The following is a 25792-nucleotide window of genomic DNA, read 5'->3' on the forward strand; positions in this document are numbered from 1 at the left end:
TAGCTATGTCCAGTCTCCAGCTTTGCTAGTTAGAAGATTGTAACAGACATGCTCAAACTGAACATCTTTTGTACTAGGACAAAGTCTTTCCAGCAGGCTCAAGTAAATAGTCATTAAATTGTGCTAGCACACATTAGCAATAGGAAAGTGAACTATTGGTGGATGCAATTTGTTTTAATCACACTGTTTGACCTAAATCTTTTGTTTGCTTTCCTTGATATCTAACCATGAAACACAACCCTCGATTCAAATGCCAATAAAACCTGTTGTCACAATTTTGCATAACTCAGTGCAAAAGAACCCAGACCTCAAGTAAATAACTCCCAAGTCCTTTTTTTTTTTTTGGATCACTGTGTGTTTTTGTCTGCTGCCTTGCAGAGCTAGATCCAAGCTATTAATAAAAAAGAGATATATACAGTTTCATCTGAGAAGACAAACAAAAACATACAGGATATAAATCAAAACAAGGATTTGCAAAAGAATAGAGTAAGCACTTACTAAGCCAAAAACATATTGTTCTTGTGAAGAAGCCTGCTCTGACCACTGTGCTTTCTCCAATGTATGTTTATGGAGTTCTAGGCCAGAACATTTTTGGAGCATAAAGACATGAAGCATTCGATCCCAGCAAAATTCACTGTGATCTGCCTAACTCATGGAGCTGAACTTCACCACAGTTGTGCACAAGCTTTCCTTCCCAATGCAGTTTCTAGACAATTATTCTCTGACAGATATTTCTTTGAAGACTTATTTTACATGACTGACAACTGCCTCGAACTGTGAATATGCTAATAGATAAATATAACCTGACCTCCTACCCTACCCCTCCCTCCCAAGATACAATCTGAAAACAAATTTTATGACTTTCTTCAAGCAAGAAAACTGGTTTGGGATACACTTTCTTTGTATCTGGTTTGGAACTCTCAGTCAATGCTGAAATGCATCTACTTTTCTCTGGTGTGTGAAAACACACACATTACAGAAATAAAAGCTTCAGAAAGAAATAGCAGAAAAGAATTATTAAAATGCATTTAAATCTTTTGAGTTGAAATACAAGTGATGTAACCAGTCAGCCAATGTAAGCTCATGTATTATCCATTTCCTTTTTTCCCCTCTCAAATCCCAGCTCCCGGGTCTGAGCAAGACAGCTTTTTCAGCTCCTGGTCCCTCTCTGAAGCAGGCAGAGATGAGAAATGCCCAGCTGCCAGCAGGACCAGGTTCAACTGTTTCCCTTTCCCTCCAGCCACTCACCTCACAGAAGGGCAAACACAAATTTTTTTCTGGGACTGGACAGCCCCTGCCAGCACACACATTTTGAAGACTAACTATTCAATGCTGCCATCCTTGAAAGACTGCCCCATCCAGTACTTGGTTGACAGACCCAAAGTTGCAGCCCTCCACCACAGCTTCTGCTCAAGAGGGGAACCAGAGCCCTGCTTCTCCAGTTCCAAAATAACACCTTCTCCCCAGGATTCTGTAGTCAACAAAAATACCAGGTCAAGGTACAGAGAGAGACAGACAGATTTATGTACCCTATCCCTACCAGTATCAGTGATTCCAGTACTCAGAAATGCATAAAACTATCTCAGAAAATCTATCTGCACCATGAAAAAAAATACCATGCTTTGAATTCTGTCTAAGCAGCTTTAAGTATACAGAAGCACTAGCACAAGTCATTCTGGAAAAGCAAGTTCTAAATATCTCCTTGGCAGCTGGGGAAATAGGACACCAAAGATCACATACTATTTTAAGTGTAAAAAAGTATAAAATTTTATTTGACAAGTTAACAAATAATAACATTTCTTTAGCCCATGAAAACACTTTATTACAAGGAAGTGTAGTTGAGTTACAGCTACACTACATGAAAGTTAATTCTAAGGTGAAGAAACTGACCTACTGCAGAGCAGGCAGTGTAGAATGTACAAGTCTACTGTATCCAGCTTATTTTTAAGAGGTATTTTGCACAACGAAAAATTTACTAGATGTCAGACAACTTCAAAAACTTCTAACATAGCAAACTTCAGAACTATTCTTCTCAGATGACATAATCTTTTTTCAGAGATAGCTGAAGTTTCCTCACAGCTTTTAGCAGCTGAAGAGAACTTCTGCTCTTCTGCCCAGGACAAGGTTTAGACATACTTTCCTTTACAGTGACTGCAATCTCCTTTGCTTCCTTTTGTTCACCACACTTTAGTTTGACATGAGTTGCCCCTTGCCTCAATTTCTGAGTTTTTCTCTTTAATTTCTGCACCTAGGGAAAAAAAATACTAATTAGAATGTTGCATACTCCAAAGACCCACAGCTGTAGAGGTGACTGGACTTCTACTGAACTCCAAACAAGAGATGACCAAGAGACATCCAAAAAAAAAAGAGAAAAGTTTAAACTTAGTAACCCTGCACAGTAAAGAAACCACTACAGAAAACTGACCTCATCCACACCCAATTGGTTGTTGAATCCTATCACTCCCTAACATAAAAATGCTTGCTTGAGACAGCTGTAATATCATCTCTTAATCATCTGTATTTACAACAGTTGCTTTTCATTTCAGATTGTACTACCCTAATAAAAAAACCAAACAACCAATAAATCTCTAAAATGTATACTGTTAATTATCAGTTACTGGATCTAAGAAGCTTATTTTGAAGCCTCCTTAACAAAAGTGGACAACAGAATAAACAGGGTTCGTTACTAAAGAATGTTTTTTAAAATGTTAAATAATGAGTCTTGACTTGCACTTGGCATGAAAAGGTCACTTCCCAAAGACAAAATTAGGCTGGAAGCATACCAAATGCCAATTTAGGCTTTAAGTCCATTTCTAAAAATAATTAACTTTATTGCATTCTAGAACATATAATTAACTGTGAAACACAGAGATTAGCATGGCACTTTTAGTATGGCAGGTTCTGGAAAAAGAAATATGCATTAGAAATATTAAGATTGGTCTGTACAAAATACAAATGGAAATGTCTGTGTGCAAAAGCACTAGGAAAAAAAAATACAGGCCAAGGAATTAGAGGAATGGCCTGTATTGATAACCAGGGCATGATGGACAGTTTAACCATACAGACATCTACTCATACAGACCCTACTATTTACAGCAGCACCCTAAGGGGTGTGCTCTGACCAAGCTGTACCAGAGCACAGAGGACTTGCCAGAAGATCTGCACACTGGTAAGAGGCAAAGACGACAAGGTTGCACCACATTGTATGTGCTACTCTTCATCATCCCAAAACAAAGGCAAACTGGGACCATAAAGATATGCAAAAGAAAGAAACCAAGGTGCAGTTGTTGCCCAGTGTCTTAGGTTCCTGAGGATGAAGACAGCAGGATTTTGGGGCAAGGAGAAACACCATAATTGTTGGGTCTTCAAGAATATAAGAGTTTTATCAAAAAAAAAGCAGCTGACATTGCCAAGAGAGGCAGTGAGTACTCAGCAGGACAGTGCCCATTGTCCATACTGCTAACATGCAAGTCTGACACATCTGCTATGATATAAAGCACCTCTATGCTTACAATTTTATGGACAACAAAAAGTTTAAGTGAGTAAAATCCATCAAAAATGAATATGAATAAAACTGGTCAGATTTAAATTAACTATATCCTCCTCTTTTCATAAGGTCTCATGTTGAGTTTTTTGTTCCTGTATAAGCAAAGTTCTCAGGCGAGTATTTATATTGAAACATAAGCTGAAAAACCCACAAACAATCAAATCAGACAGAACTATGGATTGAATGTTTAATCATATGCCCAAACCAAATTGCTACAAGAGTTAGGCTGTTCAACTACAGAAGAGCGATTTTATATGGGCATGTATGAAAAGTTGCTATGTTTGGCTCTAAACTAAATACTGACAGAATGAGGGCAGTTTAAAGGTTAAACAAAACTGAAAGGTTTGCCCAGCTTTGATTTTGGAGAAGCTCTGGTCAACAGACTACTTAACAAAAAGCTTCAACGTTTCAGTAATATAAAAAACATTAAATCCAGTCTGTACAGGAATTACAGCTTCTATTTTCTCATTCCCCTGAGGGACAGGATATAAAGAAATGAAATTTCAACAGTTTGTCTTAACACAGTGAGCAAAAGTGACAGACAGTGCAACCCAGCTCTGTACTGCAGAACTGCCAGAGGGCAGGAAGACTTCCCACCAGCATACATTCCTAACTGCCAGTTGTAAGCACTTTTTCTTGATCCAGCGAAGAAATTGGAGGTACAAAAATATGACCCAGCAGTCTAATTATAATCACCTTCACTGGAACATCTTGGCTTAAAACATTCCAGTGACATTCTAGCTGATGACAACAGGAGGCAGAATTGTGGCAGCCTTTCAACAAATGTTAGTAGCTGGAGAGTTAATATTTCATTCTTACAGTAGCCTGATGCTTTTTCAGCTTGGATATTTGTTTTCCTTTCATCTCCATTTGTTTTATGAGGCAATCCAGCTCCTGTTCCAGGTCTTCACGAGCTTGGGAGTCTTGAGTCTCCTGTATCTGCTTCAGAAGTTCTTGATGCTCACTATTAAAGACAAAAATGGCAATCTAATGATACAGTCTCTAGGATTTCTTCCTACAGGAGTTCCTAGCCATTTTGTGCAGAGTACAGAAATTTAGCATTATTTCCACTCTCACACAATACACATTAATCTGGAATATATTAACATGAGGAAGGGAAAAGGTTTCCCATGAGTCTGATTTTCTCATTTCAAATTTTTTGCTGATGTCCATCTTACTTCTCCTTCTTCCCACAGGCATAACAACTACACGTGTAATATTGTGCAAAATGAGATTTTCAAAAGTGAACAGCAGCTATGCAGTACAACATTTTCACTTCCTGCCAATTTAGATCAGACTTTGAAGGCTTAGCATAATACATGAAAGTATTTTTTAAACTAGTACTCTGAAGTTACAAATTTTCTGACAAATTATTAAAATTAAAATATTATACTCAGAAAGATTTACAGCAAAGTGGGCTGCTTAATTAAAAAAAAAAACAGATTAAGTAAAAGAAATTGTGTAAATCTTGGTACCCAGATACCTGAACAGGTTGAAGCCAGAGACCCCCTCTTAAATCAATAATCCCTTTACAAAGGTCAGAGCTTCTATTCTGACATCTGAGTAACTGCTTTTCCTTGACAGTTTAATTGAAGCAACTGGTTGTTGCTATTAAAGAAAAAAGCCTGTCCTTGAACTGCCATGAGTAAGCTAGACATTGCTTTTTGAACATTAGATTGCTTGCCAGTTTAAGTTTTACCACATCAAGGATTTCAAATCAGTGTCAACATCCTAACTGGTTTAATCAGCACATCCTCCCCTGTTCAAACCACAGCTCATTGTGTTGACATGTCTGCTATGACCAGCTACAGAGCTTTGGCCCACAGTCCCACAAGCCTGCATTAATGGGAAGATGCCTAAGAACACAACAGGCTGTAATCCACACTTACTTGCATGGCTAGAAAGATACATACACTCCCATCTGAAGTGTTAGCTTCTTCCACACCCTGCCCATTTTCTGGCAGGAGACTGACCCTCTTTCACAACAACCTTACAGGACCAGCAAGTTCTCCTGCTATCAACAAGCAAAGGGTACAAGCTCCAGACTGACTCAGCACAAGGACCCAGCAGGTACACGGGGAAGGAAAGAACACGGAGTGAGTACAAAGGAACAGGAGAGATGTTGGGACAGGACTGTTCACGCCAGAGCTATACTAACCCATTCCACCATCCAGACTGACTGCATCCTGCAGGCCTACTCAATATCAGCACCTCCTTTGTAGCCTTATCCAGGAGAAAAGTTTTAGTTTACTCTGTATATCTCAGAATATGTTTAAAATGTCTAAAAAGCACAGGTCTGAAAGGCTTTCATTTGCTGCTCTTTTAAATACAGGATGTGGAAGCAAAAAAACAAGACCAGTGAAACACCAAGATAGAAAGAATTTTTTGAATGAGAAAAATCCTACTAGTCAAGCCTGCTCAGGTCATTCTGTCAACAAGCAGTCCTATAGCTAAAACAGGCTAGGCTCACTTACAGCACCCCGTCGCTTCTCAGGGCTACTGCTGAAGTCACGTTTACTCACAACACCACTGATGGGTACTCACGAGCTCATTTGGCCCAGCTCATCTTGAAAGGCCAACAGAAGGTCTGAAAAGCTCCTGGTGACAGTGGGTGATGGGGAACAAGAGGATACAGATTTTGAACGTGCACTGTGTCCTGAAATCCCAGCTGTGGCTCCTCCTTGTCCTCGCGATGAGATACACGGATTGCGATGCTTCATAATGTGCAGCACGCTTTGTACGTTTGCGCTGACAGAATGGCTGGAGCTGGCAGACTTAAAGAAGAATGATCAGCAGCTTACAGAAGTAATGAACAACTGCACAGCCTTACTCAAACCAAAGATGTCACCTTAGTGACAGCAGTGGTTTTCACCTACCTTCCCAGCCACAAAAGGTAGCTCACCAGCCTTTACATGTAATTGTGAAAGCTGCATTTTTTTCATTGTAGGATTTCTCTGCCATAAGAAAATATAAGACAAAAAATTCCAATCTGCTGACTCAAGAGTACAGTCTTAAACTTTTTTTTTAAGTAAGTAAAATTCAAGTAAATACACAGTGAAATGCATCACCTCAGTTTTCTTCTGGTTAAAAAAAAAAAAATTTCCCTCCTATATGTGTAACAAATAAGACTTTCCAACAGCTGACACAAATAAATTTTATTCCATATGCATGTAGGAGATTGTTTAGCAATTAGGCTAACATGAAAGTAATTGAACCTTGTTGACTTATGTTTTCTAAATCACAGTTGCAAAATTTTGACTGACCTGTAACATGTGTTGCAAAATAAATTCTCTTGATTTCAGTAATCCCCCCAAAACACAACACCTTAAGATGCTGAGCTAAAATTCCTTTGGAAACTAATTTTGCCAGATAAACTGAAAGGAAGCTGAGGCAGGACATGGGGGATGGCAGCAAGACATTAATAGAGGTAACTGTCAAGCTGATAAGGGAAGATTTTCAAGATTTTCAAAGTGATGTCCTATCACCCCAGTACCATTTTAATTAATGAAGGAACGAAAAAAAAAAAGAGGGGAAAAAAGAGTCATTTAGCACTGTTTGTCACTTTGGAAGTGGAGTAAAGTGCAGCAGATGAATCAAGTGCCTCTTACATCACCATTTTTCACAAATTCCAGTCTCTGTGCAAGTCAGATGCAATCAGCAACAGTATGCTAATAAAAATTTCCATGTTACCTTCCTAGGTTTTTTGCTCTTCCCATTTTCCTTTTCAGGTTCATGTTGAGATGTTACTGAAGACATCAAAATTCTGTTTATTCTGTTTATATCAAATCCTGTTTGAAGCTGTGGCAATAAGCAAAAAAAAAAAAAAAAAAAAGGAGCCATTTAATGTAATATTAGAAGTACGAAATAGCAAGGTTGAATTAATTCTCTCATTCATGCATGGATAAGAACCAATTAAGGGCACTATTAACTGTCCTGCTTGGAAGGCATAAGCTACATTTAAAACCTGAACAGATTACTAGGAAGGCAGGGTATCAGGCAGATCTTACAGCTCTGTCTTAGTATTCATTTTCATATTCAGCTGCAGTAGCAGCTGTATTTTTCCACTGTGACAACCAGCAACTGAGATAAGCCAATCCTGCCACATGCTGAGGATGTGATCATAAAATCCAAATTATATGAACATTTGGCTCCTACAATCTGGGGAGAGAGAGAACTAAGCCCATCTGTGTTACATTGAGGTCAAACCTGCTGGACAATCCTCATACAGCTCGGTGGTTCAAAGTTGCTATCGAGGCTATAAACAGGATGATAATCATCCCCAATTAAACACTGGACAAGGACTTGGTTTTGGCATGTGTTACAGCTCCAGCTAAACAATGCTGGAGGTCCACCACAAAAGCGAGAATATTCTGGCTTTTCTGTCATCAAGAGGAAGTGAACCACACTGCACCCTGTGCTTCCCAGCCCAGATCCAACAGACCTAAATCCATCCTGCAGTGTATTAAGATGGTACTAACACTACTTTAGGACTCAGTTTACTGCATCTAAGCCATTTCTTGACCAAATGTTTAGACTATCTGCTCTGGGAGAGTTATTCTTCCCATGTTTCTCAGAAGATAAAATCTCTGTACTAGGCCTTTTGCTCTGCAGTAGCATGCAGTCTAAGCAAGAAACCAAAAAAATTACAAGTTTTCAACTGTGTCATTCTGCTGGATTCTGGAGGTGATCAGACATCTGGGCTACAATTTGCGTGTTATTTAAAGCATCCTGGGTTGATGAAAACCCATCATCCTTGGATGAGGTATAAGAGCTGACAGCAGTGATGAATTAAATTAAAGCATCAGCTTTGCTTACATTATTCCAATATTACTCTTCAGCACTGCAGCCCCCACCTCACCCCAAGGGAATTCCCCCACAATTGGTCTTCTCTTTCAAGCTGGCTGCTACTAATGCACAAAGTGAGGTTTGGAATATGACTGCCTTGCCCCTTTAACAAAAGGTTTCATATTTTTGCTCTCTTTGGCAAATACTCCTCTCTCAGATGGATGCTGGCCCAACAAACTGATTATGGCTTCACAGAATAATGAATTATACAAGATCTCATTTGATGAACAACATATCACTGATTAAGGTTTTTCCAAGTACAGCCCTATGTATTAGATTTCTACAGATCTTAACAAAGGGAGGAAAACAAACATAATAACCAACCTCACTTGGTATATATGGTTTCATATATGATCACTTTTGAGTTACTGAAAATTAAGTTAACCTGATTCAGTTACAGATTTCCTAGAAATTAATTTTCTACCTGAGTCACTTAGAGCAGTGTTGAGGCTGATGAACTGTATCACTAATACAAACCCAAGTAGAATCTTTCTTTACTGACATATACAACACACCTGGCAAGCTTTCTAATATGTAGCTTATAACTCATCTAGGTAGCATTTCAGGAGTTCTGCCCAGGTAATAAACACAAGAAGTTAAAATGTAATAAAATGAGAAGGGCATTTTGAACAGAGGGAATAGCTTTCTTCAGTACAAAAAAAGAAGATAAAATCTTTTCAGTCTACCTGAGCAGTTTTATCTTGTATTAGCTTATGCTGATGCTCTTCTTTACACAGCTTTTCTTCTAAGTGTTTGATCTTGTCCTGAATTTGAAGGCAAGAATAATTAGTCCCACTTCAATTTATCATGTTGAATCAGAGGTCTGGAGGAGCTCACAACTCTAATGTGGGGATAAAACTGGACTGTAGGAATTTTTAAAGCCCAGACTGAAAAAAGACTCATGCACACGAAGCAGAGGTGGCATTCAGTCAGGTATGCTTTAACAGGCAACTTTTGCAAAACTCAGTACTATTAATAGTGTGCCATAAAATGATACCATATGACTTTCAGACTGTCATTCCATGCATGCTTACTTCAGCAATTCTCTGAGTAGCAGTAAGTTTAAGACACTCTTTTTCTAGCATTTCAAGCTTTTCAAGTTTTGCATGCAGCTCCAACCGGTTCTGATCTTCCTCTTTCTGAAGCTGAGCCTGGAAAAAATAAGCAAGAATGGAGTTGGCAATTGATTGAAATTGTTTCAGACAGCAAAAAAAAAAAAAAAAAACCCCACACCAAACCACCCCACACTAGCATAAAGGTGTTTAATTACTTTAAATTCCATATTTTTTAAATTGCAAAGTGATGAAAAATACCAGGCAGACAAAGACGACTTAAGATTCCACCAGCTTTTTTGTCTACCAAGTGTGCAAGTATTAGCATGGCTTTGCTCATTAGGAGTTCCACCCAGGGAGCTTTTCATACACTTCATTGAATGGTTGTCATCAGCCATTCACTAAATTGCTTCTGTTTGCTAGCAGCCTGAGCAGAGCTGAGGAAAAACAATGACCACAAAAACCTTGATGTCTTGCACATTTCTATACTTTTGAACTATGTCACTACTTTGTTATTATGCTAAATGGCTTCACCTGTTGTTCTAAAATAATTTTCTTTTCCAGTTCTGCACTGGAAACCATCTTTCTCATGTAATCCAGCTGTTTCTCCAGCAGGGAGCAGCGGGATTGTACTGCATTTGAATCTACAGAGAGAAACAAGACATTCAGTACAGCAAAGGGAGCTACACATTTAGCCAGACTGTCGTATCATTGAGGAATTCTCTGTCTTCAAAACAGGGAAGAACAGTTTGGTTAGTCTGAACAAGTAATGAGGTTAAAACATATTTTATATATAAGACATGAGAATCAAAGTGTTTTTTCAAAGCTAGTCTCTAATTTGAATTCCAAAGGCATGAGCACTGCAGTTACTTTGATTTGTATCAGCAGATACCTAACCAGAATCTGAGAGAGGAAAATCTTCTCTTCTCCTATCTTTTCTCAAGTTAGCAGTGTTATGTAAGCAGCTGCCTGCTTATTGTAGGAGTTAAACATACCACCTGAAACAGGTTTAGTCTTTAAAATTGCTTTAAGGCTTATGCAATACTCAGTTGATATATGTAAAAAATATCTCAACTTTATCCACAATTATCAAGCTCATGTCCCTCCTCAGTTCTGAAGCAAAAAACAAAAGGGGGCTACACTAATTAGCAGTTTTTCAAAACAAAACACTCCCTGGATTATACAGTCTTAGTGTTGCTGTGGCTACACCTTATCACTCCAAAGAAATACCTTTCCTCTGTTGCATCAGCTCTCGATATGCTGCATCCTTCTCATAGGATTTGTGCTCTAAGACCTTCTTGTACTGAGCAGCTGCTCTGGAGAGGCTGCACAGTTTTTCTTCAGCCTGTGACTTCTCCAGCTCTAGGCGGCAGATCTTTTCTTGCAGAGCTCTCAGGGCTGCCACTACAGCTAGCAAACAACACAACAGCTACACCTTAAGTAACAGTTCCTATTTTGATGATGATTATCATTATTAGAAAACATTTCACATTACAATATACTACCTAAATTTTCTTCCTAGTATCACTCCCAAAATTAATTCTATTCCCCTGCAGTACACTAACATATGCAGAACACATACGGGAGAAAATGGATGTGTTTCCTGCGTAACTGAGGTATAAAGCTCTGGCCCGATAAGCAAAACTATTTTCACTCCAAATGGCAGCAAGCACAAAGAAATAATGGCAAATAGAATATAGTAAACCCTGGGCTTCTTCTTTAAATAGAAGCAGAGAACACAGGTACCCAAGTGAGGTCATAAGCTTTGGTGTGAGGCAGCTGGTCCAGACAGATTAAAAAGAGAAAACATGCTCAGAACAGGGGGAGAAATCAGATACAAAAGACAATTTAGCAAAGGATACATTGTTAAATACTTTATTGCTTCAAAAGGTAATGTTTCAACATCTACTATCTTGTAGATGTTGAAACATTAATGATGATGATTCTTTAAACCATGGAAACAAGTCTGGAAGATTTTGCTTTCAGCCTCAAATCAGTATGTGTCAAATTATACCAAAAATAAAAGCTGCAATTTCAGCTACAAAAAAAAGTCTGCTGGCTCTCCATAAACTTCCACACCTGTGGAAGTTTAAGACAGGTCCTGCAACAATTCAAGCTAATTTTCTGACATTTTATAATTGACAGTTTCTCTATTCCAAACTCTCTCATCAAAAGAATGCCATCAAATATTGCTACCTCTGTAACAACATTCACCATGTTATCACAGAACTATTAAAAAAACAAACAAAAACCAAACCAAACCACAAAACAGCAAAAACCAAGCAAACATCAAAAAAACTCAAACCAAAAAGCAAATACCAGAAAGCAGAAGGATGAAGTGGGACCACCTTTTCCATCCTTCTATTGTCATGCCAAACACTTCCTTAACACTTAGCTACACAGCACTAAACTGATCACTGTAATCCAAAAAAAGCCCAAACTCTGTATGAAATATTACTACAGAAATCACAGATTTTTCAGGTGAAGAACAATGACCCCATGCACACTCATAGGTTATGTCTGTGCAAGGTAGCAAAGTTGTCCATGACAGTAAGTCCAAGTGTGGGTATCCTTAATATTCCCCAGGCTCTCCAGATATGTTAAGCCACTGAGCATTTGCCTTGTGAGCTCCAGAGAGCAGTCACCCATTAAGGCACGTGACAACATATTTCATAGGGACTAACTGTCATGCTGCTAACTTTCCTGGGAGTCTGAATTGTTCAAATGCTCTCCCAAGGAAATATACCATGCAAAAAACCCCAAAAACAAAACCCAAAAACAAACAACAAAAAAATCTCTACCAAAAAAAAAATCCTTAGAAGTGATTTTAAGCTGTAAGGAGTCAAATAGCACCATGCAAAGCCAATTTCAGGTCACTGTATCATACTAATGATCTTTTTTTTACTGTATTTGAAGTCATGAACTACTTCTACTGAGTTTGAAGCATTCTCCTTTGCTTTCAGAGGAAGTCTGACGATTTTAAGTTAAACAAATTTCAAAGCCAAAGTTTACAAGGATGTTAGAAGATTTGCAGAGGTTTCCATTCGAGACGTATGACTTCAGGGAGACTACTCCCTCAGGACACATATACATCCTGTCTTAATGTCAGACTGATAACTGCAGCAAGTCATTGAACTCAGTCAAATAGGATGGGGAGTTTGCTCAAGAGATTTCACATGGAACAATTAAAAAGACTGTTTTAAGGACATATTTTGGCTATACCTTGGTTATTTGGGAGAGAAGGCCTGTCACCAGCAGCAGCTGCCAACTTCTTTGATTCCATATAAACAAAGGCTGCAGGAAGCTTCCAATCTGGTGGCTGAAGAAAGCTTCCTATGAAACTGTTCTTTGATTCAGAATCCATAGCCTGTAGAAAGAGAGACATTTAATGACATTATTTCTTTAAAAGACTCTTTTTCAGAAGTATGTCACTGGGCTGTTCCTGGCTCTGTTTATATCAAACCAGATCATACACACCAAAATAATAATAATAGTAGTAATAATAACAACAACAACATCAATAATAATTATACCCACACCCCACCAGAAGAATCCTGTCTTTCAATGCAACTCCAAAACAATGTCTTTCATAACACTAAAAAACATAGCTTCCTTTTGACTGACCAAAATTTTCCAAGATTTTTCTAGGTGCTTTCTAATAACTTATTAGAACTGATTTTTGTCCTTTAAAAACCCAAGTATCAAGAGCATTTTCTACTAACTGTTTTACAGACTTCAGTGTTTTGACTCTAAGTGCTCCCTGCAGAGCAAACATTCCAGGTTTTACAGCCTATTTCCATTTGCAGTCTCCTTAGTTTTCCTCTTCCCATCTTTTTGGATGTAAAACCAAATTACATATGGTAAATAATGTACCATTATTCCATAATAAAGACACAGTTCTCCACATTTAGTGTTGAGATAACAGGAGGATATTTAATATGCAATATCCCCAGTATTATCTCCATTATCAGCTGCACATATTAAGTTCTGTTTCTTCACTCCCTTTCTGTTCCACCCTTTCACAGTCTTTGTTTTATGAGAAGCACATTTGAAGACAGTTCACACCCTCTCAAATAGAAATTTTTCTTGATACTCAAGACATGGGACAGTGAAATGTGCAGAAAGTGCTTTAGGCTAATACAACCTCTAGGAAGTTAAAGCAAGTGTTTGAAATCATCCTACAGTGACCTATCAAAGTAGTATCAAGCATTTCACTTGATATAGTGTAAGAAGAGAAGAGTCTATAGAGCTTCAGCTAATAGAAAAACAGCGTATTTGAAGGTTCAGTGATAAAACAATTATGATTGTTGTATGACTTGTGTTTAAAATACAAGGCACGCAACTGGAACAGTCTTCCTGCTTGGGTAAGGCTATTTACAGATGTTAGTCCCCAAGAAAATCACCCAAAGGAGGTATCTAGCAACACAAGGAAGAAAGAAACTAAGACTAGAGCCTGCTGAAGAAGCACACCCCAGGAGAAGCCATTCATACTGGGTGGCAAACAAGGGAAAGTTTCCAATAACAAAGAAGTTTCTAGGAGCACTTGCAGTTCTTACAGCCCATTCCAAACTCTGTACAAAAAACCAAAAAAAATCATCCAGCCACACTGCCTCTTCAAGGTATGCACTAAACTGAAGGGCAAGCAGAAATTTTTCTTTCTTCCTCCAAACTGTCATTACAGAGATGTCAACATGAGCACCTCTTCACCAGGACTTGCTTGGCTTGGGGCCTCCCAGCCATCACCACTTTTGTGTGCTAACACCCACGAGGTCACACCTCTCAGAGTAGCCCCCCTGGTCCCAAAGAGGGAGGCTGTCTAGGCTACCCTTATGCCACAGGTCTTTTCCAAAGACTTCTCCATGGGGCCTTGCTGCCATCCTACTCAAGGCCTGGCCACAAGCTCTTGGCACTGGTTAGGCAGCAGCAGACAGCCAGGTACCCCACCATCACTTGGAAGAGGTCCCATCTGGTGACCAGACCACATTTATAGCCACAAAAGCTGTTTACAGGCCTCCCTACCTCTATCCTGAAGGACTGAGAAAGACCATCCTGGGATACCTGGCCAGCTCTATCAACCATGTCCAACAGCACAAGGGGCAATGGCAGTGAAAGGCACAAAGCAGGGAGCAGCAGAAACCTCAAAACGTGGATGAGAAAGTCCTGTGGCCACAGAGGTGGTCAGGGCCAAGACAAGAGAGGAGATGGTCCTGGCATGGCACAGTGCATCAGCATGGAGTTCCAGAAAATAAGAGATCAGCAAGACTTAAAATTTTTCCTGCTGCTATTCAACCCCTTCACATTGGTGATGAAAAAGACCAGCAAAAAAAAAGTCCATAAAAATGAGTATATGCACAGGCAAGAAGTTTCCTACCACCACTGTGAATAAAAGGCAACTTTGGAAACAGCAGAGGAAGAAGGTGATTTTTTGCTTATACCATCCAACCTTCTGGCAGTCAGCATAAGTGGAGACTTGCTTTTCCAACATCCTCCAGTGGAACATGGCTCCCCTGCATGCCTGCACAGCTACACATCAATTACTTTCCTTATTACTTTCACATAAACAAGTTCTGCTGTTCCCAAGGAGATGGGTCTGTGGACAGTTGTAAGGAGGGCAGTGATCCGAAGCAAATAATGAAAAAAGGAGGGAATAAAGAAGCTGAATATTTGAGAGTTTCTGGACAAGCTCAGTAATACAAAAGTGGGGGGGGGGGGCAGGGGGCAAACCTATTTGGCAGAAAGGGAAATAAAACCCCTTTAGTTCTGCAAGTAAAACCAAAGGGAAGTGAAAGAGAAGAGGCCAGCTCACCTGCCTGGTGGTGGTGATTCAGCTAATCCGGTGTGGGCTTCAGCACAAAAATCCCACAACTTTAATGTGAAAAACACCCTCCAGCTGGAGGGGGAAGCTCCCCAAGCTGCTCCTAAGAGCACAGGCTCAGCAAAGGGTGTGAAAGAAAACACCACAGGACCGAGACACCTGTGTTTGCAGAAACTCTGCTGCAGACACAGTAAGGGACGCCTTGCTTGACCACAGCTTCCTCAGATACAGAGGCTGTGTGGAGCAGCTGAGGGCACAGTTGCTATAGTGCTTTGAGGCTGTGTCAGCATAATTACTCTGGTAGAGGCACTCTGGCGTAGACAAGTCCTAATATCTCAGCAGGTAAATAGTTCATAGCAACCAAACTGCACAGGAGGAACGTGTACAACACTGCAGACCTCAGGCGAGGAGATGCATGCCAGGAAAAGGACCAGGTCACTCTACACCAGCAAGGCATCACTAAACATCCTGGCCACTTCCAGCCCACTGCAACAAGAAACATATCAGGAAATAACCAAGTAGTTGACGTATGCTTGAACGTCAACTGTCCTACCACAACTTTTCCCCCCGCCAAGTATTCAAGCTTCTATAAAACCATCACAACCAGGTTTGCTTTTTAAAAAGTCTTATGCAGCAAGCATAAGCCACTCTCTTATTCCATGGTGCCACTGCCATGGACACCTGGTACACAGCCCTAGAGAGGTGCTTTAAAGCAGATATTGCTTCCCAAACAGCAATGTTTGTACTAATGTAACTCCACAAGGCTTAGGGGGATTTAGCACTTGAACAACACTCGTTAAAGCAGCCAGAATATCGTTGTTTAGACAAGCCCTTGGTTGAGCAAAGCAGTGCACTCCTTTGAGTTTGGGCAAAAGCCAAGAGAGAAGTATGCATATTAAATAGAGGCTGACAAAATACCCCAGTTACACGAAGAGGGGAGGGGAAGAAGGAAGAAATGCCTCACTCCCACCCCAGCAGCCTACACTGCTGCGGTGAGCAGGGCAAAGCACTTGTGCTGTGCAGGTCATATCTGGAGTCAACACTGGCCCTTTGGGTTTTTTAATGGGAAATGGCACAGCTTGTGTTGGTGGACGCAGTAGTGATGCTCAGACAAGTGGTGTTATTTTACCCAGAAATACAAAGTAACTGGTTCCAACACTGGCTGCATCAAGAATGGGGTAACTTAGTTGCGCCCATGGGCTTAGAAGGGTCCCTTCCAACTTGGAATATTCTGTAATTAAATATCAGCCTGGCCAAGCCAGCTGTTTTTCTCCAGGTCTGAGCTAGGAGGCTCACCGAGCTTTGTGCCACACAGTTGCAACCTCTGTGCATGGTGCATGATGCCAGGCACAGCACATTAGCTCTGTGACAGCACTGCATTAATGCAAATACTCTGCCCACCTCTTGCCTTGCTGCAGCTGGAGTGCTCAGGTCTGGGATTGTGAGCATGAGAAGGGCTGGTCCCTCGAGTGGGACCACTTCAGCCTCTTGGCTCAGCACCACATGCAGGCTGAGAATGAGCTTGCACAAAGTATGCTGGGGAGCAATCCCACCATCAGGATCATCCCTGTACATGTAACATTCACGCTTCAGAAAAGAGCAAGCAAACTGGAGTTTGGTACCTTAAGACAAACAGAGAACTTCCCATTTCATCAGAGTCATCTAAGTACTAATACCATTCACCTTTATACCATTTCTATTTACTTTTGCTGAATATGGCCTGCAGTAAATGCCAGAGTACTGGATTGGGTTGCTGTAAAAATCAATTGACATTTTAGTTACTGCTGTCTGGCCCAAGCAAGCATACTGACAGTAGAGAAGAATATAATAGGAGAATTACTGAACACAACTGAAATCCCAAGTGTTACAGAAAGACCACTTATGACTTCTTCATCATCCTCCTCCCCTCCTCTGCAAGCCACGTCTCCCCTCCAATGCAAGCAACTTCATTACAAAGTTTGAAAAAAATGTCTCCTCAAGTGGAAAGTCCAGAAACATTTTGCCACACATACAATTATGCTGTAAAGCAGCATATGGAAAAGCTTTTTCCACATGTAAACAATAGCAGACTCAGGGAATAATGCTGGCTTAACAATCTCCCAAAAGACACACTAAATGAATAATGTGATAACGTAAGGGATACTTCCACTAAGTTCTCTGATGTTTGCTATCTCACAGGGACACTGGTTCATTCAAATTGCTGTGAGGGCAACCTTTTAGAACCAAAGAAAGAGGTGCTGTCAGAACACCTTCAAAGAGGAAAAAGAAAAAGCAGATCAAAGCACTTTTCAGAAAGAAATGCAAAGATATCTATCTTCTGCCCTGACCTAACAGGCATGCACAATTTACAGTGGTTTTTTGATAACTGAAAACAAAGTCTTAGATGAACCAAAGACTGATTCAGTGTTTATCTGACATAAAGAGGAGTTCTAAAGAACTGCCCCAACACAGGCAATACCGAGAAGCTCCCAAAACTCTGGCTGCTGCCTTGTCTACTTGAGCCAAGTCTTGCTGGCTAATGGTTTTGTGACACAATCCAAACTGGTGTATTTTTTCCCCTTTCACTTTCCTTTGAGAACTGGGAGAAAAGCTTGGTCAGCTGTACTAGCTATGCTGCAACATTCAGCCTTATTCCCAGCAGACAAAGAACAGCCCCTCTACAGAGGAAAAAATAGAAATAAATAATGTTGTGGGCAAACTGCATTGTTGTTTTGGGAACACCCAGTCTCTAGCATCCTGACACAACCACTTTAATCAGCCTGAAACACATGACAATGCTCAGGACATATCTAAGCAGCTGATACTCCCATATCTCTTCTAATATAAGTGAGTTAGACATGAAATGGTGGCAGCTGCAAAATCAGTAAGGGAAACCACACCAAATCAATAAAGCATTTCTACATTTTTTTAAAGTTTTGTCAAGTTCCATTTTGAGCAAGTTCAGAGCAAATAGCAAAAATTTATTAGAGAAATTAAGGAACCTGGGAGTGTTTTGAAAAACTGACACGGCCAAATCCATGGGAGGCAGTTTGTTGTACAAACTGCAAGATACATACTGGCAGTGTGTATCAAAGAAGAGACTGGAAATTTAACCTTTATGGATACATAAAGGTTAAATTTCCAGTCTCTTCTTTGATACTACTGTAGCAAAGCCCATCCGTTCCTGAATAGCAAGTGTTATACAGAACTTTCACACAGTCATGGTTTTTCATTCTTGAAAGAAAAGGAAAAGAAGTGGCATTCTCTCTTTTCTCATGATACCCTATGTACTGTCAAGAAGGATAAAACCTGGCATTTTAATTAAAAAAAAAAAAAAAAAAAAAAAAGCCACCAAACCACAAACAACCCAACAAATGCCCAAAACTCCTAAGACTTTCCACTGTGTCAGCATTTCACTTCTAAGCATTCACACTGATATTTCTCTAGTTCCTGTTTGCTACAGAGAAAAGAGAGAACAAAAAAGCATACCAAAAAAAAAAAAAAGGAGGAAGAAAGAAAGTGGAATGAGTTACATGAGTACTTTGTGAGCATGGCAAAGAAACAACTTAGTGGAGAAAAAAACCTGTGATTTTTTTAACAATTTTTTGGGGAATAGATTCTAACTTGGCAGTGTATCAAGCATGCAAACTTGGGTCAAAATATTATTAGAGTTTTGCTGTTTTCTTCAATGAGTACAGCAGACCAAATTCCTCATCCAAATGGGCCTTCATCCAAAAGCACATGATACACCCACAATCAACCCTTGGTGGGGAAATCAAGTTGGTGTAAATTGTGTACAGATGATAAAGGAACTTTAGAGGAGCAAGACTGCAAATTCCTACCTAGAAATAATTGCCATCTTAGCATGAAAACATTTACCCTGTAATATAGTGCTAGCAAAATAATTACATTTATATATCTTTAATCAGTCCAAAGTAATTAATAATCTTTTTGTAATAAGCATCAAACAAAACCCAAATACTATAAATGATCACTAATGCACTTCCTCACTTCACCCACAGTTCTGTTCCTCTTCTTTCATTTACCTTCTATTACATTTGGAATTTGCCCCTCACCTCCTCTCTCTTTATTGTATTTACATGATCCTATAGCTTTGCTCCTTGCCGTTTGCCGTTTGGTATTCCTTTTATCTTACTCACTTTTCCAGCACAAAAAGCTAGGATTTTTTCAAAGTAAAAATATCCATCCACACCCCCCCCACCCCCCCACAAGATTACCAAACAAGTTTATTCCTTTTATACTTAATATCCAGAGATGCTGCTTGCCCTTAGTATACTGACTGATGTGGAAATTGAAGGTGTTCTCCTCATACTCTACATGAAGAATGCAAGAGGCTACTTTTTCTGTCCTCTGTTATTTCCTGCTGATTCCATCACACAGTCTTCCATATGTAGTTTCTTTAGTTTGGTGTGTCCTGATAGATTGGAAGGCAGGAAGATATTACTGGCTTTGGCTATATACCCTTGGAAAAAAAAAAAAAAAGGAAGGTTTGCTGTTGTGTAAAGGGAAGGTTTTCAAGGGTAACTGACTCCAGTATAAAAGACTGTATCTGTGCACAGGCAGAATAATTAGATATTAGAAAGGCAAATGCAAAAAGGAAAAGGCACATTAGGGTAGGGCAGGGCAAATATAAGGGAGGGGGTGAAATGACAATCATGGTGAAGAAATGTAAGGAGGTAGGGGATGATTATTGCAGGTGTTGACTCATTCACAGTAAACACTTTTACTGCATGATAATTTTCACCTTTTATGTCTCAAATATTTAATGGTACCACTGAAAGATGGTTTTGAACGTTGCAACTTGCCCTCTAGGCAGATGAAACAGATTGTGTCCCCACTGTTGCCTTGGAATTTATTTTTAAAGTAAACTTCTGTTTTCACCAATACTTTCTCAGGGAAAGAGTCAGTCTCTTCATCCACTATCCCTTAACCTAGCCTGAAGAAGGAGTAGGAGGTAGATTTTAGACAGATAACCACAAAAGCTTGACATGGATGAGCAGAGAAACACAAAGAGGGTAATTATTCATAGGATTTGTCTCTTTTTACCACCTACCACACCTACATTTTTTTCATATATTCCTGTGCTGCCGATAGCTAGGCACCTGGCAAGGAACAAAAACTCCATTCTGCATTTGTACATCAGGCAGCCTAAGAAACAGACTGAGGAAAAGAAAAAAAAAAAAGTTAGCAAGAAAAGGAAAAGATAAGTTTCACTCCAGGCAAGAAATTATTCCCCAAATCATATTTTGTCTGAAATAGTTGCCTTTTAATATGCAGAAAAAATGAAAGCAACTCCTCAAGTAACTTGTCGATCTTACTTTGGAGACCTATTTTGTTGAAGAATGTTTTTAAAAATGTCATCTGTTTACATGACCCAGAATAATCATAGCAATTCTAACATTCACATTGCACATCCTGAACAGGCACAATATTCTAGGTATTAATGTCAAATAGTTTCTATATCATATGGTATAAGAAGTATTAAAAAATGTAGGAATGGTTTTATCATTACTTCTGCTCTGAGTTGCCTGGGGAAACTTAAAACTGTCAAAGGCATTACTTGTTTTATATAATCTGTATATTTAAACTTGCATGGCTTTGGAGATATAGAAAGATGAAATCTGAGTAAGATGCTACGAAATCTTGTGCAATGTCGCAGGCAGAAAACTAACTTCAATTGATTATAAAGTTTTTAATAGGCATTTCTTCCCTATTAACTATATGCAGCTTCTGAATGCAAGCAAATTTAGTGAAGCTCTAGGTTCTTGACTTCAATTCTTGTCATTCTGTGTGACCTTAATAAATCAGAGAGTTGGGACTAATAAGGGGCTGATGTTTCAGGATACATGAGCCTTTCAGCCTCGGGGCTGAGTGTGGTAATGACAGGCTTATATTCCCTGTATGAAAAAGAAATGCAGGTATAGATCCAAAACAAGCAGCACACTCAGTGAGGAGCTAACAAGAGCTTTGTTTCAGGGTGAAGAAACTCTATGAACATAGACGTGGGTGAAGTCCCACCCTAATGCTTGGCACCTTTATCTTCTTTGGACTCAGAATTTGGAGTCCTCTTCTGGCAGTGAGTGCCAAAATCTGTTCGTTAAAACAATGAATAAAGAGTCCCTGTAGCTTTTCTGGTCTGTGACTTCAGTTCATGTGGCTGCTGGTCACAGCATTTTTCTTTGTGTTACTGCTGGAAAACACCAAGGTCGGTGTTAACAGCCTGCCAAAGGCGCTTAAAGGGCTTTTTGGGCTGTCAGCAGATATAAAATTCCCAATAAGCAATGTTCCTTTTCTTTTAAAGTGCAGCTGGAGGAAACAGTGTCCACCTTCTCTGTGCTGCTACCCAGTGGTGAGAGCATTGGCCAGGAAGTGGGAGTTCCTGGGGAGCATTCATGCCTCATCCCTGACCACCATGCTAGACTGGGAGGAGGAAGAGCAGGAAGGAAACAGGGAGTCACCACCTTTTCGTTTGAAGTTATGACCCTGCTCCAAAAAGCATGTGAGGCTTGAACAAGGACAAGGCAGCTGAGGCCAAAGAGTAAAACAAGGAGGTGTCTCTCTCATCTAGTTCAATCATCAAAACAGGGTCCTGGGGTTAATTTATGCATTTCTGCAGTAAATAGTTCTTGGATAAAAAAACAGCACTAGCCTGGGAAAAGTTATCAGAAACCAGGAATAAGTGCCTACAGATCCCTGGGTCTCCTTCTGTCTAGTTCACACTAGTGCCACTTACTTGCCATCCTTTCCAATAGGGCACAAATTCACCAAGTGAGGTGATGAATGCTTCTCTTCCATTTTGCAATCCTCCTGACCACCTGGGACACTCTCCTGGTAGTTAGGAGGTGTTGATGTAAAACAAAAAGAATTGCCTTTGATCTAAAAGGCAATTCTTCAATCCCTGGGTTACAGTACTGGAGGTGAGCACTCTATCAAATTCTGCCAGGCACTGAAGCCATTTGTGCCTACAACAGAAGACTCTGACTTGTTGGGCTTGGAGAGGTTCCACTCAGCAGGACCTCTCTTAGAGCTGCTCCACCTACTTCCCAGACCACAAATGGGAACAAAGAGGAGACTGGTTGCAAGGTGCTCAGTTTGGGGCAATTCCAAACACTTCTATCCAGAAACAGATTAACAAGAGTTCAGGTGGAGCTCAGATTAATAAGAGCTCAGAGGAGTTTTTCAGAACTGCACTCTTAGTTTACCCATACTGTTTTCCTGGTCCTCAGTGTTTCAGGTGTGGAGTATAGCCAGAGAGTTGGCAACATCCAGCAGTGGCCGTGGACTTTAAGTAGTTCTGGCCTAGTTCTAGTTCATAGCCCAGCTCTTCCCAAAGCAACCCACTCCCCAGCATAAACTATTCCACAGATTTTCTGCGTGGAGGATTTGGTCTCCTAAGAAGAAGCTGTTGTCTAATTTACCCATACCAGCTGTATTTGTGACCTCTACGGAGGCAGGGTGGCAGACTTTGGTGCAAATGTATGCCTGCAACACATAATAGGACAGAACAAATTAGATGTACAAACATATGCTCAGAAGCAAAAAAAGGCCACATCTCCTCCCAAACAGAATGGTTCGGACTTGATACCAAACTTGAGCCTGGGTTCAAAGGCAGTAGAGGAGTAGCCTTTGGCTTTTTGATGTCTCTTTGCAAAACAGGAGTCACAGAACTTTGATTTCTCAGAGGATAGCTGTAAAGAAAAATGCATTTTAATCTGGAGTGCCATTTATTGTGGCAACATGCCAAAATACAGATCTAAAAAGGGAGGGTGAACTTTTTGAAGAATCATCCCACCCTAGGTATTTAGCAATTGGAATGAAGTAAGCCTTAAGAAAAACAGGTGTAAAGGAAAACAGTTGAAGGAATTTAATTTAAAAAGCAGCTCCTTCTAGACAGCACAAGTTTTACTGTGTCATTCTTCTTAGTTCTCCAGTATTTGACTAAATGCATTCTCGAGTAAAGTGCTCTTTTGTGACATACAGAAACTGGAATGAACTTTTAAAAGTAAATATAATATATTTTAGATGGAACATGAATGCAATTACTAGATATTGTATTTTCAAATATAATTCTGCTGTTGGATGTCATCTGCATATAGCTATAGAAGTCCTTATCTAGTTAAAAAAAAAAGGAAGTTGATAAATCATGAAGGAAGGAAATACTGAGGTCTAAAACAGCCACAAATTTGTTTTTCTTCAGCTTATCATTTTGAAAACTCAGCTGCTGTAATTCTGGATGAGTTGCCAGATTGTTTCCTTCATAATTCTGCCTCTCTCTTATCCATTCTGTAGGGATCAAAAACAAGCATATTAACTTTAGTCCGTGAACACACAAATCAAACAAACACATTCCCCTAACTTTGGGCTCTGATTAATTCCACTGGTAGCCTTTGACCTTGATTTCCACAATGTCTTATAGTGCATAAAGAAGCCTGACCTGGTATCAGAAAACTGCAGAGATTTGGTTTGGAAAAAAAATAAAGCCATCCTCATTGCTATTCCCTAAGTACTACATTAAATCTATAAAACAAAGGGCTGAAATCTGAAGTTTAGGCCTTGGAGCCAGTTTCACAATCTGTTTCCTGTAGCCAGAGTTCATTTGGAGCCAGTGGAAAAAACAGCTTCTAAAAGATAAAAGGCAGTGCTGTGACTTTCAGTCAATCTTGGCATTCAGTGTGCGAATATAGCTGTACCAAAGTCTAAAACACCAAAGCTCCAGCTCTGATTCTGGTTCACTCTTCTGATCTTGGACATATGTTGTCATTGTCAGAGACACCCAAAAACTCACGATGGGAAAAATAAGATCTAGCCAACTTCTGGAGATCAAATTCTAAATAGAAATAAAGCAAACAGATGTGACATGCCCATTCACAGGAAAATGGGAGACCATAACGAGGGACAACAGAATGGGATGGGAAGCTGTGTAAAAAACAGAAGAAACAAACAAAAAATCCCTGCAACAACATAAAAGGCACGGACAGAACTATTTTCTTTGAAACCATCAGTTATGGTGGGTGGAGGCCTCTAGTGCTTAGAGAAGTCAAGACTCATATTTATTACAGGTAGTGCTGATTTCAGCAGATACATTGTTCACCAGGGTGCCAAAGGGCTGGAGGAAGCAGCTGCGTGAAGCAGCCCAGGCCTGTCCACCCTACTGAATAATGGCAATGCAGCCTCCTTGCAGAAGGGATTTTATGGGCAAAAACAGACTGGTCTTCCTTCAAAGGTACAGGTAAATGCAAGTTTTAAAGAAACTGTTCCAGAAAACAAAGAGATGGCAGATGAAGAAATCAGATTCTTTACAGAGAAGAGAGCTGATGGATGGTGTTGGTGAGCCAGCCCAGGCTCTCTTCCTGGACTTAGAAGCGGTTTCTCTGTCTTTTTGTGGCATAAGAGTAGCTCATTCTGCATTTACCTTCAGTTTTGACATCTGAATTTTAGAGTGAGAAATGTGTATGTGAGAAGCTAAAAATAATTATGCAAGACCCTATGTAGGCTCAATGTCCTGTTTCTAATTTACTCCCAAGTATTCTTTTGCCTTTCTGTGTACTCAAAATTTTAGTTTCATGATTACTTCAATGTGACAGCTGCAAACAGTTCTGCCCTTGTTTTCTTCTCCTCTTCTCTGCCAAGAGGTGAACTGGATCAAGGAACTGACTTGGCTGAAAATTAAAATTTATCATAAACAGCTTTTTTTTTTTTTTTTTTTTTTCCCTGCAGGAAAAGCAAGAGAAACAGCAATACCAGCCTCTTTAGCGGCAGATTACACTTAATCACAGAACCGGCTGAGTTTGGCAGGGACCTCTGGAGACCATCTGGTCCAACCCGCCCTCTCAAGCAGGGCCACCTAGAGACAGCTACCCAGGCTGCCCCGTGTCCAGGCAGCTTTTGAACATCCCCAAAGACAGCAAGCCCACAACCTCCCTGGGCAACCCGTGCCAGCGCTTGGCCACCCTCACAGTAAAAAATGTGCTTCCTGATGTTCAGAGGGAAGCTCCTGTGTTTCAGTTTGAGTCCCTTGCCTCTGATACTGTCACTGGGCTCCATCCTCACTGCACCTTCCCTCTAGGCACATATAAATGTCCGGATATATGCGCGAGTAAGATTCCCCCCGAGCCTTCTCCTCTCCGCCCTGCACAACTGGGATTTAAAAAAAAAATCCCCTGGGATTAATCTGGATAAAAACACTGCGGAACTGTTGCTCAATGTGAATATTCCGGGGATTTTCCCGCCCTCCCCCCGATCCCTGCTTTATCCCAAGCGATGACGGGACTGTGTTTCCTTACAACCGACAGATCTTCCGCTCCCGCTGACGCGCTTACTTAGGATACATCCCAGGACTGCTTCACCCCCGTGTGCCTCCCGGCGCTCCATAACCCGCTGCGACAGATGGGAAAATGCCCCCGAACCCCTATCCAACAGGTTGACGGGAACACCGTGCGCGCATCCCTGCGAGAGCTCTCCCTTCCCAGGCAGGAGTCCGGCCGCGCGCCGCGCTGCCTGCCGGGACGCGTAGTCTTCCCGCGCGAGGGCCGC

At 40.4% G+C, this 25792-nt stretch overlaps 1 protein-coding gene across 2 annotated transcripts; it reads right to left on the minus strand.

The window, feature by feature from the left end:
* Positions 1–1742: 1742 nt before the first annotated feature.
* CEP57L1 (centrosomal protein 57 like 1) lies at positions 1743–25772 on the minus strand. Of its 2 annotated transcripts, none has more exons than XM_059842326.1 (13): positions 25543–25770; positions 20322–22741; positions 19540–19721; positions 12667–12811; positions 10675–10854; positions 9979–10088; positions 9427–9543; positions 9079–9156; positions 7238–7345; positions 6424–6501; positions 6092–6321; positions 4367–4511; positions 1743–2248 (listed from the first exon to the last, which is right to left on the minus strand). In XM_059842326.1, the coding sequence occupies exons 3-13, from the start codon at positions 19567–19569 to the stop codon at positions 2033–2035; spliced, it is 1437 nt and encodes a 478-aa protein (XP_059698309.1). In that variant the 5' UTR covers positions 19570–19721; positions 20322–22741; positions 25543–25770; the 3' UTR covers positions 1743–2032. The 2 variants fall into 2 exon arrangements, 1 of the variants encoding a protein (XP_059698309.1); XR_009485858.1 differs by having other exon boundaries at positions 2111–2248; positions 4244–4511; positions 25543–25772.
* Between the last annotated feature and the right edge of the window lie 20 nt (positions 25773–25792).

The sequence above is a fragment of the Haemorhous mexicanus genome, chromosome 3 (genome assembly GCF_027477595.1).
Source record: "Haemorhous mexicanus isolate bHaeMex1 chromosome 3, bHaeMex1.pri, whole genome shotgun sequence".
Classification (NCBI taxonomy): Eukaryota; Metazoa; Chordata; class Aves; order Passeriformes; family Fringillidae; genus Haemorhous; species Haemorhous mexicanus.